Source organism: Salmo salar, chromosome 03 (assembly GCF_965601325.2).
Source record: "Salmo salar chromosome 03, fSalSal1, whole genome shotgun sequence".
NCBI classification, from domain to species: Eukaryota; Metazoa; Chordata; class Actinopteri; order Salmoniformes; family Salmonidae; genus Salmo; species Salmo salar.
The window spans coordinates 71235656-71256746 of NC_138293.1; the positions used below are offsets into that span (position 1 = coordinate 71235656).

The following is a 21091-nucleotide window of genomic DNA, read 5'->3' on the forward strand; positions in this document are numbered from 1 at the left end:
AATGAACGTATCCTCTGCATCAGAGGTAACTCTGGGTCTTCCTTTCCTGTGGCGGTCCTCATGAGAGTCAGTTTCATTATAGAGCTTGATGGTTTTTGCGACTACGTTTGAAGAAACTTTCAAAGTTCTTGACATTTTCCTCATTGACTGACCTTCATGTCATCAAGTAATGATGGACTGTCATTTGTCTTTGTTTATTTGGACTTGTTATTTTACCAAATAGGGCTATCTTCTGTATACCACGCCTACCTTGTCACAACACAACTGATTGGCTCAAACGCATTAAGAAGGAAAGAAATTCCATAAATTAACTTTTAACAAGGCACACCTGTTAATTGAAATGCATTCCAGGTATGATTCCATATGTGTTATTTCATAGTTTTGATGTCTTCACTATTATTCTACAATGTAGAAAAAAGTAAAATAAAGAAAAGCCCTTGAATGAGTAGGTGTGTCCAAACTGTTGACTGGTAGTGTACATCATTGGTTACTACGATAAGGTTATCACACATAGTCATGTTATGATGGAGACAAGTCTATGATTGGATACATTGCAACACCAACAAGCCATCTTGTGATATACAGTATGAGTTATACAAATTGGTCAGTGCTATCCGGGATCTTTGGGACATTCCTACCCTAAACCCTAACCTTAATCACAAAGGATTAATTACCCTAACCTTAACCATATCCCTTACTTATCCCTAACCAAAGTCAATGGTGTTTGGCGACGTCCCAATGATCCCGTATAGCACGGACCGATACAGATTATAACCTCTTCTGATGATGGGATTTCAGTAATTGTGGTGGAAGATAAGATTGATCATCACCCCTTTCAAATTAAACATAAAAACCCGCATTATCAGACCTTTTGTATTTACCAACGCATACCCTGGCAGAATACATTTTTAAAAATTACTTCACTTTTACTCTAGGAGTAAAATCATGGAGGGGTATGAAGGAACATTAAAAAGGAAGGAATATGCTTAAATTGGCAAAATAATAATTGAACATTATAACTTCAGAAATTTTAGAAAATAGCAACAAATGTTAGTTAAAAAAATTGAAAAGCAAGATGGAAACAAGCTAGGTATCATATCCTTTTCCCATTTATAGATATGCATAATACACGTTTGTAGCCTACTTGAGAAAACATCATTTCGGTCTTTTTATTTTTTGCAATTCGGCAATAATTGCAAACTTCAGTTCAGAGTGCAATGACTCAATGTATATACAAATCACTTTGCCTGTTCAGGTCTACTGTACTGGAAGAACAGTCACCACGTGACATCAGCACCGGGCCTTCGGTCTGTTTTCAGTAGTCGGAGAGGAAGAAAAATGGCGGCTGCGACCGATCAGAAGCGGGACGCCAGCCATTCGTTTTGAGCTTTCTCACGTAAACCGAGACCGGGGCTTTACGGGACTACTTCTTTGGAATCTACGCAAATCAAGCTTTCTGGCGGTACCCGTTTTTCTTGTTTCTGTGAAGGCTAAATAAACGCAGAAATTGAAATTGAAAATAATAGCTTTTATATATAATGAGGGGGAAAAGAGGCAGGCCGCCCAAAACCCTGCGGATGCAGGAGCCTTCATCCGAGCCGGAGCGTGGCTTGAGACCCAGGAGGGAGTTGAGGGCAAAGGGGAGAGGTAGTGCCGAGGTCGATTTTGAGAGTCCCAAGAGGGGAAATAACTCTTCATCTAGGGGCAGGAGGAAAGTGGGATCATCTCGCGGTAGGGGAAGAGGCAGAGGTTGTGGTGGCAGAGGTACTAGGGGCAGACGGTCAATCGCTAGATCTGTGGTTTATGATGATCATGAAAGTGATGAAGATGATGATGCTGTGAGTTTGAGATCTGAGGAGGACGAGTTGATAGAGGAAGAGACGATAACAGACGAGGAAGAAGAGGCCCTCAACGTGGAGTCAGACCCGCTTGAGGAAATACTCGAGGAGGATGATGATGATGCCAGCTACTGTACTGAAAGCAGCTTTCTGAGTCAGAGCACTCATGGCAGCACTCCGGGTAAACCCGCAATATTGATCAAGCTGCTTAGAGAATGTTAGAAAACAAACATTGTAACTAATTATAATTTGTCTGGGCATATTTTCATTGGCATTAGTTCTTATAGTGCAGGAAGCTGTATTGTTCAAAATGGAGAATGCACTGACTGTGTATAAAAACAGGCCTAGTTTGAGTTCAAAATTGTTGATGATGGAATGAAAGCTTTGCATTTAGCGATCTAGGCAGTGCACGAGAGCCGAATTGCACATTTTTGAATTCTGAAACATCTTTAACTAACAGTATTGTGCAAGATGTTATTCTAATTGTTTGCTAGTTTTGGATCTGACTTGGCTATTGCAATAGCTAGGTAGTTATAACGTACCTTATCTAACGTTAGCAAGCTTGGCTAACAAGCTAATGCCTGAACCTGCTAAACAGCTGTGAATGCAGATTTATCATTTAGAAAACAACTAAAATGACCAACAACATTATATTAACATTCCAGAGTGAGTAACATACACTAATAACTGGAGTGTTTCGTATTATAAAACAACACTTGATGATGCATAATGTCCTTGCAGGGGAATAGCTACTTAGCATGTCTAGCTAGTTAAATACTTTGTCAAATGTGTGTATAAATTAATGAGACTTAATTAACTTGGGGTTTTTCTTTAGCCCACTCTTACTTATCATTAGCTTCTTATATCCAGCATAGGTTTATTTTCACAGCTGAGAAGCAGATAAGTTCTTCAAGCTAGCTAGTTAGCAATGTCATGGGCTTGTGCTCTTGTCCTGGAGGACCCAGCTAGCTTGCTAGTAATCCACATCAGCTCGAGCTAATGACAGGACAGGGTACCATGTGGCCCATTGTTTTGAAAATAAGCGCCCTCAATTTCACCAGTTGTAACTATGTGAGGAAGAAGTTTCAGTGATGCAGCACAATAATGTTTGACATTCCCCAAAATACATAATGGAATTATTAATTTCAATGTTAAATTAATATCTATACTATTTAAGATCCGAAATATGTTATACACTTTGGAAATTAAATGCAAAAGTTATTTTTGTTTCAACACACTTGATGCACATTTTCTTACACAATAGATATAAGTAACTATTTTGATTATATTAAAGTTCATTATTATTTTCGGAAAGTATAATTTGAAAGATACTGGCAAACAATGTAAGAAAGATACCAAACTTAACTGTAGAATAGCAGAAAAGTAATGTTTATATTGCTGTTGCAAAACATTATCACGGTGTTTGGATTAGACCCATTTTAAGGAGTCATTTTTTACATTGAAGGGGATGTCCATTATGTTAAATTGTTGTTCTTGACTTTCTCAATTGCAATAATATAACCCCTCTCAATTTTCTTGGTTCCTGGGTTTAATACCCTTGCCAACTTTGAGTTGGTGTAGTGTTTCGCCAAGTCCAAGACTTGATTTGTTTTAAAGCGGACCTGGCACCAATATAAAGAATCAAACATATTTCTGTGGCAGTAGATTTCAGAGACACTTGCGAACTCTCCTTTTACATGGCCAAGGCTAACATTTGTTCGCTTGTGTAAATTCTGTCTTCAACTTATTTCTTTGAATTTTCATTAACCTATGATTTAAGCCTTTGAGACAATGTAATTCTGCTTTGTCTGGGTTTTATGTATGATTTACAGATTAACTAAAACTGAAATTGCAGTCTTTAAATCACAGATTATGGCACTCACTGCTCTCTCTCTGTCTGGCAGGGCGGAAGAGGACGCGGGTGCACTGCCCTCGCTCGCCCATCTTTGAGGAAAAGGAGATCCCTCCTCTGGAGCTGCCCAGAACCTCTGAGGACCTCATGGTGCCCAGCGAGGAACTGCTCAACGTGTCCTCCATCTACGAGGTCCTGCGCAACTTCAGCACGGTGCTGCGGCTCTCTCCCTTCCGCTTTGAGGACTTCTGTGCTGCGCTGGTAGGCCAGGAGCAGTGCACACTGATGGCAGAGACCCACACAGCTCTGCTGAAGGCCATCCTGCGTGAGGAGGACACCTCCAACACCACGTTCGGTCCTGCTGACCTCAAGGACAGCGTCAACTCCACCCTCTACTTCATTGATGGTATGACGTGGCCCGAGGTGGTCCGTGCCTACTGCGAGAGCGACCAGGAGTACCACCATGTCCTGCCCTACCAGGAGGTGGAGGACTACCCCTACGGCCCTCTGGACAGTAAGATCAAGGTGCTGCAGTTCTTGGTGGATCAGTTCCTCACCACCAACATCGCCCGCGAGGAGTTGATGTCAGAGGGGGTGGTGCAGTATGATGACCACTGCAGGGTGTGCCACAGGTTGGGGGACCTGTTGTGCTGTGAGACCTGCTCTGCCGTCTACCACCTGGAGTGTGTGAAGCCGCCGCTGGTAGAGGTGCCGGAGGACGAATGGCAGTGTGAGATCTGCGTGGCACACAAGGTGCCCGGGGTCACAGACTGTGTGACAGAGATGCAGAAGAGCAAACCCTACATCCGCCAGGAGCCCATCGGCTACGACCGCCACCGGAGGCAATACTGGTTCCTAAACCGGAGGATAATTGTGTAAGTAATTACTGGCCCCCACCCCACTTCCCTTGTTGTGACTTCAACAATATTATATACCATCTCAGTACCATACTGAGTGATCTCACCTGAGTGATACATTGTGTTTTGTGATGTAGTCAGAGAGTGGATGTATGTCCTTGAGGTTCTTGAAAACAAGTTAATTGATTGCCTTCAGAATTACTTTTTTCCAGTGCTGAATTGCTTTGTATAACATCAGTCATGTCTTGTGGATAGAATAATACACATTTTGTTGCTGAACACTATGTAGACACAGATTGCCTGAGAGGGCTGATTTCAACTTGGAACATATACTTTTTAACTTGAATTTTAGTAGCTGGATGTTGTTGGTAATCACCCATATTCATGTAGAAGCAGCCTGGATTAACACTGCGTGTGAAGAATGTAGCTGATTTCAACGATGACTCAATCTGAAGAGTGGGATCTATCTGACAAGCTGTGTCCCAGAGGGATCATCAGTGGCGGTTTGAGACATCAGCCAGCGCAGCGAGGGTGCCGGGATTGTTAATTGTGCCCTTAGTTAGGGTGAAACTCCTGTGCTGTGATGCCATAGCCCCCCTGAGAGTGTACTGAACTGCTGCTGGAGTATCCACTTGTTCATCATGTTGCCTCCTCCATGTCTTCACAATTGCTTGTAATTGGTCTCTCTTGCGAGAGGCAAACAAAGAGGAATTAGGGGGCTGAAAACAACATGCGTTCGAATGGAATTTAAGCTTATTGCCAATTTGCATTCAGTGTTGATTTTCCTTTGAAGTTAAGATATCTTTCTGTCCCGGTTAACGATGCCTCATGCAGTATTATATGCCATACAATGATGCCATCTCATGATGTATTCATTAAGGTCCTTGAACCTGTTTTTTATAAACAAACTAATTGTCAATTATATTCCATCTTATTTGTCACAACTGTAATAATGGTTGTTGGCCTGTTATTCCAGTGAGGAGGACGGGGAGCATGAGAAGAAGAAGATCTGGTACTACAGCACAAAGGTCCAGCTGGGAGAGCTCATAGAGTGTCTAGACAAGGAGTACTGGGAAAACGACCTGTGTGCCGTCCTCGAGGAGATGAGCGAGGAGGTGCACACTCACATGGACATCACTGAGGACCTCACCAACAAGGCCCGCGGCAACAACAAGGCCTTCCTCACGGCAGCCAACGGTAAGGATAGACAGCCACCTGCTGGACGCTCTGAATCACGGTCTGTCACACTGAAGAATTTTTAGCTGGTCCATGGCTTCTATGCATTGTCAATATAGAAATGGCAATGACGACCCCTAGGCTACATGTTGTGTAGCTCCTGTGCGATTACATTCCAATACATCTCTGGTGAGGAGAGTACATTCTCCCTCGTGCTGAAGTATGATTAGGATGGTTGATGTATTAGAACTGTCAGGGCCACAGGTAGCCTAGCGGTTAGAGTGCTGGGTCAGTAACTGAAAGGTCGCTGGTTCAAATACCCGAGACGATAAGGTGAAAAATCTGTCTGCTCTTGAGCAAGGCACTTAACCTTCATTTGCTCCAGGGGTGCTGTACTACTATGGCTGACCCTGTAAAACAACACATTTCACTGCACCTGTCCAGTGTATGTGACAATAAAAAAGCATCAAACATCATAGATGTTGCTACTCCCCTTTCTTTCTCAGCCTTTTTACTTATCATGCAAACAGCGTTTTTCTTATTTCCATCGAAGGGAGAAGGTTGGTTTTAAACCAGTGTCGGTTTCTCTGTATGGCTACTCTACTCCTCCTTATAGAGCCTTCCTTTGTTTGTGCATTTCCTGACCACTAGATATCATAGTTCACACAAACCAAGCTTTATATGGTAAGCTTTCTTGGTTCTAGTTGTACTGTTCTGGGATCAGTCTCCTCAATTGTTAGACAATGAGGACTTTCTTTGACAGATATTCCAAAGACAAGGTAGATTTTCTTTAAAGTCAATGCAGAGTCGTTTCTCTCCTGTCTAGTTCCACCTGTACCATCTGTAGTGATGAATGGACCTCGCTGGTATTTTATCCTCTTCAGAAGCCCACTGCTTCATCCTCCCTCTGGTGACTCCGTTATCTCTCCCTATGAAAACCTCAGTTATGAACTGTTGGCAGGTAGGGAATGGAGACTGATTTCATTTTCCATCTTCTCCTGTGACCCAGGATACTTTCACAGGCATAATGCTTTCTGCTGGCTGTCCACATCTCTTTTTGTTAGCTCTATTTCCCTGAATTAAGATTGGAATCTCTCTGTCTGCCTTTATGGGGAGAGATTTTATACCATATCATAGAACACATTATTGATCCTCCACTCGCTTGCTTTTAGTGCTCAGACAGCAGTTTCGTTAACGTCATCTCTGGAGCGTTGACCCACTGTTCCGTTTCAGGGAACAATAGTAGAGACAGCAAATCAGGAGTGACTCACTGACATGGGTTCTAATGAGTTGTTCTTGGTTTTAGCTGCCAATGGCTAACTATATTGGTATTTAACTGTGCTGGTGATCACATGTGTTGTGACTTGGTTATTATTACCGGTAACAATCCGTTTCCACTCATTCTTCACACAGTCTCAAGTAGTGCTAGAAGGTGTATTAGCAATCTGTAAGATTGAGATGTTTGTGTGGTTGTTCTCTGAAGGTGAGTGACTGCTTCTATGAGAACTAGGATGGAAGGGGTTAACCTAGTGACAGGATGATCTTGACACTGTTACAAGCATTATACATAGGCCTATGTTACTTTCCAATTGCAATTTTAGCAGCTAGTTTTATATTGTTTCAAAATGTGTAGGAGAGCAATTTTGGAAAGCAATTATGGTTTGACTCCATTATATTTGTAATGCCATCCTGTAATAGAAAGGCATCATTTGAACAAACAGGCTAGGGCTAGTGTGAGCCGAACAACTCCATTCCATTTCTTATTGTCTAGCATAGCTTCTCTGGTTGGGAATTAGCTACTTGACACATCCCCTTGTATTTTTTGTTGTTGTATTTTACCCCTTTTTTCTCCCCAATTTCGATCTTGTCTCATCGCTGCAACTCCCCCAACAGGCTTGAGGGGCAAAGGTCGAGTCATGCGTCCTCCGAAACATGACCCGTCAAACCGCGCTTCTTAACACCCACCCGCTTAACCCGGAAGCCAGCCGCACCAATGTGTCGGAGGAAACACTGTTCACCTGACTACCGAGGTCAGGCTGCAGGCGCCCGGCTCGCCACATGGAGTTGCTAGAGAGCGATGAGTCAAGTAAAGCCCCCCCCGGCCAAACCCTCCCCTAACCCAGACGACGCTGGGCCAACTGTGTGCCGCCCTATGGGACTCCCAATCACGGCCAGTTGTGATACAGCCCAGGAACGAATCAGGGTCTGTAGTGACGTCTCTAGCACTGCGATTTACATTTACGTCATTTAGCAGACGCTCTTATCCAGAGCGACTTACAAATTGGTGCATTCACCTTATGATATCCAGTGGAACAACCACTTTACAATAGTACATCTATATCTTTTTTTTGGGGGGGGGGGGGGGGGGGTTAGAAGGATTACTTTATCCTATCCCAGGTATTCCTTAAAGAGGTGGGGTTTCAGGTGTCTACGGAAGGTGGTGATTGACTCCGCTGTCCTGGCGTCGTGAGGGAGCTTGTTCCACCATTGGGGTGCCAGAGCAGCGAACAGTTTTGACTGGGCTGAGCGGGCTGAGCGGGAACTGTGCTTCCTCAGAGGTAGGGAGGCGAGCAGGCCAGAGGTGGATGAACGCAGTGCCCTTGTTTGGGTGTAGGGCCTGATCAGAGCCTGAAGGTACGGAGGTGCCGTTCCCCTCACAGCTCCGTAGGCAAGCACCATGGTCTTGTAGCAGATGCGAGTTCAACTGGAAGCCAGTGGAGTGTGCGGAGGAGCGGGGTGACGTGAGAGAACTTGGGAAGGTTGAACACCAGACGGGCTACGGCGTTCTGGATGAGTTGTAGGGGTTTAATGGCACAGGCAGGGAGCCCAGCCAACAGGGAGTTGCAGTAATCCAGACGGGAGATGACAAGTGCCTGGATTAGGACCTGCGCCGCTTCCTGTGTAAGGCAGGGTCGTACTCTGCGAATGTTGTATAGCATGAACCTACAGGATCAGGTCACCGCCTTGATGTTAGCGGAGAACGACAGGGTGTTGTCCAGGGTCACGCCGAGGCTCTTAGCACTCTGGGAGGAGGACACAATGGAGTTGTCCACCGTGATGGCGAGATCATGGAAAGGGCAGTTCTTCCCCGGGAGGAAGAGCAGCTCCATCTTGCCGAGGTTCAGCTTGAGGTGGTGATCCGTCATCCACACTGATATGTCTGCCAGACATGCAGAGATGCGATTCGCCACCTGGTTATCAGAAGGTGATGCAGTGCCTTAGACTGCTGCGCCACTCGGGAGCCCCACATCCCCTAGTTTTAATGCCTGACTGGTTGAGCTTAGACATACCTTACATAATAATGTGGTAAACAACATGTAGACCTACTGATTTACATAATAATGTGGTGGTAAACAACATGTAGACCAACTGATTTACATAATAATGTGGTGGTAAACAACATGTAGACATACTGATTTACATAATAATGTGGTAAACAACATGTAGACCTACTGATTTACATAATAATGTGGTGGTAAACAACATGTAGACATACTGATTTACATAATAATGTGGTAAACAACATGTAGACCTACTGATTTACATAATAATGTGGTGGTAAACAACATGTAGACATACTGATTTACATAATAATGTGGTAAACAACATGTAGACCTACTGATTTACTTAATAATGTGGTGGTAAACAACATGTAGACATACTGATTTACATAATAATGTGGTAAACAACATGTAGACCTACTGTTTACATAATAATGTGGTAAACAACATGTAGACCTACTGTTTACATAATAATGTGATAAACAACATGTCGACCAACTGATTTACATAATAATGTGGTAAACAACATGTTGACCTACTGATTTACATAATAATGTGATAAACAACATGTAGACCTACTGTTTACATAATAATGTGATAAACAACATGTAGACCAACTGATTTACATAATAATGTGGTAAACAACATGTAGACCTACTGTTTACATAATAATGTGATAAACAACATGTAGACCAACTGATTTACATAATAATGTGATAAACAACATGTAGACCAACTGATTTACATAATAATGTGATAAACAACATGTAGACCAACTGATTTACATAATAATGTGATAAACAACATGTAGACCAACTGATTTACATAATAATGTGATAAACAACATGTAGACCAACTGATTTACATAATAATGTGATAAACAACATGTAGACCAACTGATTTACATAATAATGTGGTGGTAAACAACATGTAGACCTGATTTACATAATAATGTGGTGGTAAACAACATGTAGACCAACTGATTTACATAATAATGTGGTGGTAAACAACATGTAGACCTGATTTACATAATAATGTGGTGGTAAACAACATGTAGTCCTACTGATTTACATAATAATGTGGTGGTAAACAACGTGTAGACCTACTGATTTACATAATAATGTGGTGGTAAACAACGTGTAGACCTACTGATTTACATAATAATGTGGTGGTAAACAACATGTAGACCTACTGATTTACATAATAATGTGGTGGTAAACAACGTGTAGACCTACTGATTTACATAATAATGTGGTGGTAAACAACATGTAGACCTACTGATTTACACAAAGTTGAAATGTAGTCTCCGGTCAAACAGACCTAGCATGGTGTGTGGGTGTTGGCCATTTGCTTATCAGCTGTGTTGTTGTTTGTGTAGATGAGATCCTGGAACGTGTGCAGGGCAGGCAGGAACGGCGAGCAGTGGAGCAGGCAGAGAAGGCCCCTACAGACACCACCAAGATAGAGGAAGAGACACCCACACACTGCTCTCCACTACCAGACCACAGAGAGCTCCAAGACCCTGAGTCTAAAGAGGAGGCAAGCTCACAAGGTAAGACTGGAGTTGCTCTTCTGTGAGTTGTGTATTGCCTATCAAGTCCTTTTCTGGATGCATCTTTCATGTAGCCTTTTGAGGATGGCTACGTCTTTTTGTTGATCTGGTGAGGCGGTTGTGTGTTAAAGATCCAGAGTGAGTCTTGTATGTTTCACAGCAGCTGCAGCTCCCCCTGCTGGAGAGGAGAACACCACCGTCCACCCCCCTAAGTCTGCCTCGTCCACCCAGGACGGCACTCTCCCTAAACCTGAACCCCCTAAGCCTGCTGAGGTGTCCTGTCCGGCTGCCTCTGAGAGCAGGGAGAGTGGGGAGGCCTCCATGGAGCCTGAGCAGGAGAGGCCAGGTACATGATGGAGAAAGTGCCCAGCAATCCGCATCTCTCCTCCCAGCCTCTCCTCCTCCTTGTCACACCTTGCTGTGGCTATGCATGTGTGCATCCATCATCATCGGTCTCATGCTCTGGCTGTCTCAAAGCATCTTCCATACTGTAGTTGTGCTCAATGTAATGTGATTGCTGTCACCGGGTGCATTGCTTTGGTGTCACTGCTACAGGCTTTTTGCTGCTGCTTCTTGGCTAGATGATGATCTTCATGCTGGTTGGCTGCTCCTCAATGTGACCATCTGTTGATTTGATTATTGGCTGTGTTTGGTAGAAAGTCTACTAAAGAGTGCTCATGGACCATTAAAGCTAAGTCATAGCTTCCTTTGAGGATGAGAGTGTCTTGAATGGCTGCAACACGGTTACACAGTATGCCTTTCTGGTTATCTTCTGTCTACTAATTCAATACATGGATTACTAACAGAGTGAGTGGACTCTGTTGGGCAGCTTTCACTTAGTCGCCCAGTCCAGAGTAATGAGTGTAACAGAGGGGGCTCTACTCTGCCACAGTACTGCTCACTTCAGTATCACTCATTAAACTGATGGTGTTGCTGACTTACTGAGATAATTATCCTTCAGGAATAAACATATTTTGTCTTAAGTATTTTCTTACTCCTTAAAGCACTCTGCTTTTCACATCTGCTTATGTAACATTTAAATAGCCCATTATTGTATCCCTTTATTTCTGTGGTTTTCTTTTCCAAGAATTTGTCTTTCATCCATCTTCATATGATCGAGATCTGCCTGGTTATTTTCTTCCTTCAACAGATGCGTTGTGCCTTTTTGCGGGATCTTGTGCTTTTGCCAACCATTTTGTGTTCCATTGTCTTGTGTAGTGCTCAGGAGGCTGTAAGTGTAGCCAGTTGTTATTCTAGACACCTTGTTCATTGCTTACATGTTCTATTTTCTCAATGTATTCATTGTGTTAGCCGGATCCTGATGCGGGGCATTGTCTGGTCCACACACTGTGAAAACTTGTTCTCAGATAATGGGGTTTCGGTAGCAGCATCCCTGGCAGGCAGCGCCCACCACGCTAAGTCTGTCACAACCAGCCTCTTATTCTCACCTCAATACATCGGGGGAAATTGGCCTCCGTTCCTTTAGGGGAAACAAAAGGTTGGCTGCATGCCTGAACCTTCCACCTGCTACCTCAGCGCAGTATATACAGCAAGGCCAATGTAACCCACAACTCAGATACACAATATCTTTCTTAATTTGGTTCTGCAGCCGCGTTTTGCACTGCTTGTGTTGTGTTGCACTGTGTTTTTTAGCCTTATCTGTCAGCCTGGACTGCTGAAGTGCCAAATTCTTGCTCAGACTCACTGATTAAGCATTTCCCTGATGTTATGCTAATTGTGCATTATCATTAAGGAACAGGTGAGGCAGGGAAGGCATCAAGCCAAAAGCATTCTGTTTTTTACAATTATTGTGGATTACAGGTTTTACTTTTTAAGTAGTTCATCCGTGTTTGCTCTGCATTGCCGTCATCATTTGCAATACTTTGTCAGTATAGCCAGCTAGTGCCTGGTGCTGGTGTTGACGCATGTTTTCACACAAAGGGAGCCTAAGGGGTTTGTGGTGCTCAGCTTCTCACTGTTCAATCCTCTCCTCCTCCCCAGATGATAAGCCTGTAGACTCAGAGTCCCATGGAGAGGAGGACCCCTCTGCCCAGTGCCAGCCTACTCCCCCACCACCACACCCTGGAGACGAGAACAGCAACAGCAGCCACGTCTCAGCGCCTGGGGTCCTCAGGAGGCCTGAAGAGCCAAACCTCGCTGACAGGTCCTCTCAGTCCTCCATCACCAGCCAGGACGACACGGGTACGCCGTTGCCATACCATCCATACACTCAGGCCTCTGGAGGCACTCTGTTACTGATGCATGCACTGACTCATTCAACTTTCAAGGGCCTTGACTACCAAGTGACGTTTGAGATACTGTTTGTATCATTGAACATTGCCTCCGCCGTGCTGGTTTTTGGCCCAATTAATCATGAATCCTTTATTCATGATTGACTTCTCTCTTTTAATTAATCATCACTGATCTTAATGATGTGTTCTGTTGCTCGCAGGTGAAGGCAAGGAGAGTGTGAATGGGGAGGGGTCAGCGTCTGGACGGACTAACAATCGCATTGTGACTCGTCTGCGTAACCCCGACAGCAAGCTGAGCCAGCAAAAGACCCAGGGAGATGGCAGCCCTACACCCAGGGACAGCAAGGAGGTGAGACACCAACCAGACACTGTGTTAACCTTCTGTCGTCTCTGTGGAATTTCACCCACAGCCTAGTCTCTCACATTAGGAGAAGGCAGCCTTAGCAGGATTAAATGGATTGTCCTGTTATATTTTCAATCATCGAGACTGAAATCCAGTCCTCTGTTCCACATCGACTCAATTCTTTATTACACAATGTTACACAATTAATGGAACTACCTGTAGTATCCCAATTGCCAAATCCCTATGGAAACGATGTCTCTCTTAGCTGTGTTTCTATTCAACTCGGCATATATATCCCCCTGTGTGTCTCTCCATTAGACATCTCCTCCCAGCTCTGAGAGTGAAGTGGCTCGTCTGGGTACTGTGAGGAAAGAATTGACGGTGAAGGGCAACCTGAACAACTTCTTCAAGCTGGGCCAGGAGGGCAAGTTCCGAGTCTACCACAACCAGTTCAGCACCAACACACTGGGCCTCAACAAGCACCAGCATCGTGAGGACCACGACAAGCGCCGCCACCTGTCCCATAAGTTCAGCCTAACCCCCGCCGGGGATTTCAAGTGGAACGGCTCCATCCACGGCTCCAAGGTGTTGACCATCTCCACCCTGCGGCTCACCATCATCCAGCTGGAGACCAATGTCCCCGCCCCCTTCCTGCACCCAAACTGGGCCTCGCACAGGTACGCTCCAGCACAGACTACTTACTCTGGCATAGGAAAGTGGGGTTCAGACCTGTTTCACACAATGGAGAAATTGAATATTATTGACTGATAAGGTCATGTGTGAAATCATGTTTTGCCATATAGTGAGGTTGTGGGTTTGGGATTTTACAGGACAAACTGGATTAAAGCGGTGCAGATGTGCAGTAAGGCTCGGGAGTTTGCCTTGGCGCTGGCCATCATGGAGTGTGCCATCAAACCAGTGGTCATGCTGCCTGTCTGGAAAGATGCGCTTGGACACACCAGGTAAGAGACATTGGTTGTGAATCAAAGGATTTAACCTGTTGAGGACATACGTTCCGCTAGCGGAACCCCTAGCCAACAGCCAATGGCATCACACGGCGCGAAATACAAAACCAACTAAAATACCAAAATTCAATTTTCTCAAACAATCAACTATTTTACACCATTTTAAAGATAAGACTCTCGTTAATCTAACCATGTTGTCCGATTTCAAAAAGGCTTTACAGCGAAAGCAAAACATTAGATTATGTTAGGAGAGTACATAGACACAAATAATCACACAGCCATTTTCCAAGCAAGCCTATATGTCACATAAACCCAAACCACAGCTAAATGCAGCACTAACCTTTGATGATCTTCGTCAGATGACACTCCTAGGACATTATGTTATACAATACATGCATGTTTTGTTCAATCAAGTTCATATTTATATAAAAAAACAGCTTTTTACATTTAGCATGTGATGTTCAGAACTAGCATACCCACCGCAAACTTCCGGTGAATTTACTAAATTACTCATGATAAACGTTGACAAAATACATAACAATTATTTTAAGAATTATAGATACAGAACTCCTTTATGCAATCGCTATGTCCGATTTTAAAATAGCTTTTCGGCGAAAGCACATTTTGCAATATTCTGAGTACATAGCTCGGCCATCACGGCTAGCTATTTTGACATCCGCCAACTTCGGGGTCACCTAAACTCAGAAATTACTATTAGAAAAATTGGATTACCTTTGCTGTTCTTCGTCAGAATGCACTCCCAGGACTTCTACTTCAACAACAAATGTTGTTTTGGTTCCAAATAATCCATAGTTATATCCAAATACCTCCGTTTTGTTCGTGCGTTCAGGTCACTATCCGAAGGGTAACGCGCAAGCGCATTTCGTGACAAAAAAAGAAAAAATATTCCATTACCGTACTTAGAAGCATGTCAAACGCTGTTTAAAATCAATTTTTATGCTATTTTTCTCGTAAAATAGCGATAATATTCCAACCGGGCAACGTTGTATTCATTCAAAGAGAGAAAGAAAAACATGCCGAGTTCTCGTGACCGCGCATCTCCAGTCTCACTGTCCCCAGGCTGACCACTTACAAACTCTGCTCCTATACTTTGCCCAGAGACAACAGACACCCTATTCCACTTTCTGGCGGCTTTAGAGAGCCAATGGAAGCCTTAGAAAGTGTCACGTTACAGCACAGATGCTGTAATTCCGATAGAGATGTAACAGAAGGACAACAAATTTTCAGACAGGGCACTTCCTGCATGGAATATTCTCAGGTTTTGGCCTGCCATATGAGTTCTGTTAGACTCACAGACACCATTCAAACAGTTTTAGAAACTTCAGAGTGTTTTCTATCCAAATCTACTAATTATATGCATATTCTAGTTTCTGGGCAGGAGTAGTAACCAGATTAAATCGGGTACGTTTTTTATCCGGCCGTGAAAATACTGCCCCCTATCCCAAAGAAGTTAATTCATTGCCGAATTTAGTTTTGAGTCATAGCACATCGACCCAACTCATCCTGCTCTCTGCGGTCTAGTGTACAATGCTAAACTGAATTAATTATATTGCTTCACTGCTCTGTTCATTATGAAGCATTCTGTTCACCTCTCTTCAGTGCAGAGGTCTGTAGTGGTGTGGGCAGTGTATGCAGAGTAGCTGACGCTTTTCCCATGAGTGAGAGGAGGTTCATTGTTGAAGATAATGGAGCCCTGACTAAACAAGCCAGAGTCACCTTGCTGTTTTGCTGTATTTTTTGTTCACTCTCCCCCCTCCCTCTCCCTTCAGGCTCCATCGCATGACCTCCATGGAGCGGGAGGAGAAAGAGAAGGGGAAAAAGAGAGAGAAAAAACTGGAGGATGAGGAGACTATGCAGCAGGCCACCTGGGTGAAGTACACCATCCCCATCAAACACCAGGTAAATCTGGGTTCACTTTCCTCTCAAGTCCTGTTTGGGCTTTTATGACTGCATGATGTCTGACAACATAATCATCCCTTTTGTATGCGATTGTGTGGTCTTTTATCTAACTGGTTCTTTCTCTCTGTGTGTAAGGTGTGGAAGCAGAAGGGGGAGGAGTACAGAGTCACTGGGTACGGGGGCTGGAGCTGGGTCAGTAAGACTCACGTCCATCGCTTTGTTCCCAGGCTACCAGGGAACACCAACGTCAACTACCGCAAAGCACTAGAAGGTAAGTGTTTCTTCTGAACACGTATTATCTTTGTCTTATCTCACTGATGATGATCAAGGGCACTCAAGCTGAAAATTTGTCTCCAGCATGCCTCAGTATAAATTAGGTGCTTCATGTGTTTTCATTTTAATCTCTCTACAGCCGCTAAAACTGGCAAAGAAAATGCTACATCCTGCCCGAACAAACAAAAATGTTTGCCCAAAGCACCAACAAGCTCGGAAACCCAGGCAAAAGAAGAGTCTACTCCAATTACTGAAGAAAAATACAAGGAGGAAACCTCCACCATGGAGTCATCTGAGAGCACTTCACCAGGAGAGGGGCAAACTCTGAAAGAGAAGGAAGAGAAAAATATCACAGAGAAGGTGGAGAAGAAGAAAGATGATCAGGTAGAGGAGAAGACTGAGGACAAGATGGATGTTGACCCCAGTCCACCAGACACCTGTCTCAGTGAGGAAAAAGGTACAATGATATTACTTTTCATCAATAAACAAAGAGGGTCCCCTGCTGTTTCTCTGAATAAGACATTTTATTAGATGACATTTGGTATTTTCCCCGTTCTTGCTATGATTGGCTGTGTTCTATATTCATCTGGTACTTAGCAGCTGTCTTTCAGGTCTCACAGTTAGCATTTTTTGGCTAATATCATTCATGGAGTTCTCTCTCTCTCTCTTTTAGGTATAGTGGACCGCAAATGCCCCTCGTCACTGACGGACCCTGCTGTGAAGGAGGAGCCCGGGGAGGAAGAAGAACCTAGGCAGGAGGACTCTGAGGCCAAGCCACCTGTCCGCCCCTTCAACTGGGATGTGGTGAACGTCAGCGAGGGCTTCCAGCTCCGTACGGCCTACAAGAAGAAGGTGAAGACGTCCAAGCTCGACGGGCTGCTGGAGCGCAGAGTGAAACAGTTCACCCTGGAGGAGAAGCAGAGGCTAGAGCGCCTCAAACAGCAGTCAGCCCTGGCCAAACACACAGTCTCCAAGGAGAAAGTTAATACAGGGACTCCCACCACCATCAAGGCTTCTACAGCAGACAAGTTAGCAGTGACACCGTGCACTAGTCTGAAAGCTGAGGAACAAGCAGTAGTTAAAGACACAATTGTTAAAAGGCTTGACTTTGACCAGGAGCAGCCAGTGAAATCCCAGCCCTCAGGAGAGACAGATAATCTGGACGTTAGATTAGGCTCCACCTGTAAACCCCAGGCAGCAGGAGCCACAGGCCCCAACCTCAACACCACAGGGTTGGCCAACCATGAGAGCAGCGTTCAGGGCCATGGTGGGGATGCGATATCTCAAACGGAGCTGAATGGAGGCTCCCAGAAAAGCATAGACCTCAACAACAAAGTCAATTTGACATCTCTAGAACCGGCTTTAGGTGTGGCCAAACCTCCCAGAGCAGAAGTGACGATAGCAGGAGAAAACGGTAGGAAGCATGGTTATGAGGAGACAGAGCAAGGTAATGGACAGAGGGAGATAGAAAGCATGGACGTAGACCAAAGCAAACCACATTTAGTGCAGGTGAACGGGAAAGACGCTGTTGACACCAAGGCTCCTGTAGACTCAAAGATGCACTTAGACCTGGCCAACAAAGTGGACACCAAGGTCATGCTCCAGACGTTAGAGGGTGAGATCAAAACACTACCAGTGAAGGAGCCTGTAAAATCCATTATGAACGGTACTCTCTCTCAGGACGGGTTAAAGGTCAACAACACTGTGTTAGCCACCAGCCCAGCCTTGGCGGACGTAGAGAGAAAGTCAGGCTCGGACACCACAACCTATCTGCCACCTCAGAAGGTTGCCAGACTGGAGAATAATGGTGACAGGGTGGCAGACTCCGTCACGTCGTCACTGTTAGGGCCGCCCACTGGTGTTCCAACGGTAAGCAACAGCACCAAGTCTGAGCCAATGGAGATTGGGCAGACGGCATCCAATAAGATCACCCCGTTTCCTATCCCCACTGCAGAAGAGTCCAGCTTGAGTAACAACACCACAGAGAACAGCAGTAGCAGTACTGGGGTGCTGAAGACCATCACCCAAGTCACCACAACCACTACTACCACCATGTCAACAGAGTCTCGCACAGTGCAGATAGCTGAGGTCTCCAGCAGCACAAAGCCTGCAGTGATGCCTACTGCAGAGACCAGTGCTGTGTCCACCCTCACCACCATGACCAAGACCACCGTCACCAGGGTCAGCTCCCCGGCCCTCGGGGCCGCCGTCTCCGAGGAGACCAAGACTGTTGTCACTGCAACGTTGACAGATGTCAAATCTGGCCCCTCAGGCTCTTCAGTCACCTCCATGACAGTCAGTAAGGAATACTCCACCAGAGACCGTGTCCGGCTGCTAAAGTTCTCCCGCTCCAAGAAGACCCGCTCTGGTACCGCCCTCCCCTCCTACCGCAAGTTTGTCACCAAGAGTAGCAAGAAGAGCATCTTTGTACTGCCTAATGATGACCTGAAGAAGCTGGCGAGGAGAGGGGGCATCAGAGAGGTACCCATCTTCAACTACAACGCCAAGCCAGCCCTGGACATCTGGCCCTATCCCTCCCCCAGACCCACCTTTGGAATCACGTGGAGGTTAGTCACGTAGTTGACCCTTAGCCATTAGGCTGCCATTCACGCAGTGGACCACCTCATATGCTGTGCACTGAAATGAAAACACAGAAAGACAACAATACTTGGGCTAAAACCATTGAGAACATGGAACCAAGCACATTTGTCCGTATAGCTGTTTGGTTAAAGGTTGTTTTGATAACACTCACTGACTTGGGTCTCCTATGCAGATACCGTCTCCAGACTGTGAAGTCTCTGGCGGGGGTCAGTCTGATGCTGCGGCTGCTCTGGGCCTGCCTGAGGTGGGATGACATGGCTGTCAAGCCCTCCCCTGCTGTAGGAACCACCCGCACAGGTGAGTGCCCAGCAAGCCTACCCTCCTCTCCCTCTCTCTGCCCTCCTCTCTCAATTTGAAGATGAGGCACCATTTCAAACAGACATATTTTCTTTCTGCTTTCCCCAGAATCCTCGGAGACGGCGATCACCACAACAGAGATCATCAAGCGGCGAGATGTGGGGCCGCACGGCATCCGGTCTGAATACTGCATCAGGAAGATCATCTGCCCCATTGGCGTTACCGAAGCTCCCAAAGGTAAAGGGATGAAACTGCATCCCAAATTCTTTTAGGATCACGCTGTCACAATCCTATAGATGTCTCATGAGTCTTTGCTTTGGATTGCCTTGCTCAGCTTGTTCCTCACCTCTTCTAGCGTTCTCTCCCAAGTACCTGAGTAGGCAATTCCTTTGCAGTGTAAGTGAAAATATGGAGTTTGAGAAAGTTGTTTATCCCACAATAGAAAGGATGACATGAATTGACATGACGTTTTCCCCTTTACCTCATTCTCTATCTCATCCTTTCTCTGTCCTCCTGGGTAGAAACTCCCACTCCCCAGAGGAAAGGTCTGCGCTCCAGCGCTCTGAGGCCAAAGAAGCCTGAGCCGGCCAAGCAGACTGGGCCCATCGTCTTAGAGACGTGGGTGGCCGAGGAGGAGCTGGAGATCTGGGAGATCAGAGCCTTTTCAGAAAGGTGAGCAGGTGGACTGTCCTTAGCCTTGTTGCTGGGGCTGGAGAGAATAAGTTGCTGTACTGTTTGATATTATAAGACCTTTGAACCTTTACTTCCCTCAAGATGTCTTGCTGTAACCCTGCCCAGGTCTGTTGTATTGTCTTGTTGTCATTGGATGTAGTATGACTAACTGGCTTGTACTCTTGTGGTCACAGGGTAGAGAGGGAGAAGGCCCAGGCTGCAGACCAGGCTAAGGTTAGTAGAACGCTGAAGACAGCAGAGGAGGCCAAGGCCCAATTGGAGGCTCAGCTGAAGCACCAGAGATTGGCTGCTCAGCAGGTGGGAAGATCAGACAAGTTTCCACCTTGCACTATGGTGACACCTAGCCTCCCTACAATCCACCCCCCTCAGCCCAAACTTGGGGGGTCACAAACACTAAACACTGGGAGCTGGGACATATCAAGGGCCTCTGTTTGGGTTGGTTTTGATCCGAATAACTGTCCTTTTAAACCATGTGCAATTACAAATGTGTATAGGAAGTTATGTTATGTATTATTCAGATGAGACATGTTCACTCTGTACTGACACACTTTTACTCCGGTCTCCACTTTCCAAGGAGCTTGGTGTTTCTATGTGGTTTAGCATAGATTTAGCATCTGAACCTTTGCGTTGTAGAAACGGTTGGAGCAACAGAAGCCTGGCGCCACCACCACCACCTCCACCCCCACCAGCACCCCTACAACCTCAACCTCTGGCACTCCGGCATCCCTGACCAGCCAGGTCACCCCGGGGACTAAACTGGTCCTGGCCACCAAGCTGGGGACACCTGTCACATTCCAGCAGAACAAGAACTTCCATCAGTCTTTTGCTTCCTGGGTCAAGCAGGGCCAGGGTAGTCCAGGTGAGTTTGGTGACGACTAGCTGCTCATGGCAGTGGCTACTGTGGGGGTGTGTTTTAAGTTGATAGTGATCCTTGGTAGCAGTGTTGAAATATTATTTTTCATATTTCCATGTTTTTCGTCAGAAGGCATTTTCGTTCCCCATTCACTTTTTAATGGTGGCCATTGAGGTTCACTTGTGGATGTCAAACTGTTACAACAACAACAGGTCATTTTAGTGTTTGGATTCTTCTTTTTTCATTTGACCTATTTTGATAGATATTTACGGTATGTTGAATTGCCTTAATGGCCAGTGGTGTCCACTTCCTGTATCTGAAACCCAGTCAAGTGTGGG

At 45.3% G+C, this 21091-nt stretch overlaps 1 protein-coding gene across 8 annotated transcripts in view; it reads left to right on the plus strand.

Annotated features, from left to right (window-relative positions):
* Window positions 1-1298: 1298 nt before the first annotated feature.
* Window positions 1299-21091, plus strand: part of LOC106601392 (nucleosome-remodeling factor subunit BPTF) — a 28357-nt gene continuing 8564 nt past the window's right edge. For 4 of the 8 annotated variants that reach the window (XM_045715191.2, XM_045715188.2, XM_045715190.2 and 1 more), the window contains exons 1-18: window positions 1299-2019; window positions 3743-4565; window positions 5524-5744; window positions 10383-10556; window positions 10717-10902; window positions 12558-12758; window positions 13009-13157; window positions 13470-13828; window positions 13982-14113; window positions 15907-16036; window positions 16172-16307; window positions 16449-16766; window positions 16983-18876; window positions 19083-19207; window positions 19316-19444; window positions 19729-19879; window positions 20074-20197; window positions 20534-20759. In XM_045715191.2, coding sequence (XP_045571147.1) covers window positions 1539-2019; window positions 3743-4565; window positions 5524-5744; window positions 10383-10556; window positions 10717-10902; window positions 12558-12758; window positions 13009-13157; window positions 13470-13828; window positions 13982-14113; window positions 15907-16036; window positions 16172-16307; window positions 16449-16766; window positions 16983-18876; window positions 19083-19207; window positions 19316-19444; window positions 19729-19879; window positions 20074-20197; window positions 20534-20759 — 5959 coding nt within the window. In that variant the 5' untranslated portion in view covers window positions 1299-1538. The remainder of the gene's footprint in view (window positions 2020-3742; window positions 4566-5523; window positions 5745-10382; window positions 10557-10716; window positions 10903-12557; window positions 12759-13008; window positions 13158-13469; window positions 13829-13981; window positions 14114-15906; window positions 16037-16171; window positions 16308-16448; window positions 16767-16982; window positions 18877-19082; window positions 19208-19315; window positions 19445-19728; window positions 19880-20073; window positions 20198-20533; window positions 20760-21091) is intronic. The other 4 variants (XM_045715192.2, XM_045715197.2, XM_045715189.2 and 1 more) reach the window with 3 other exon arrangements.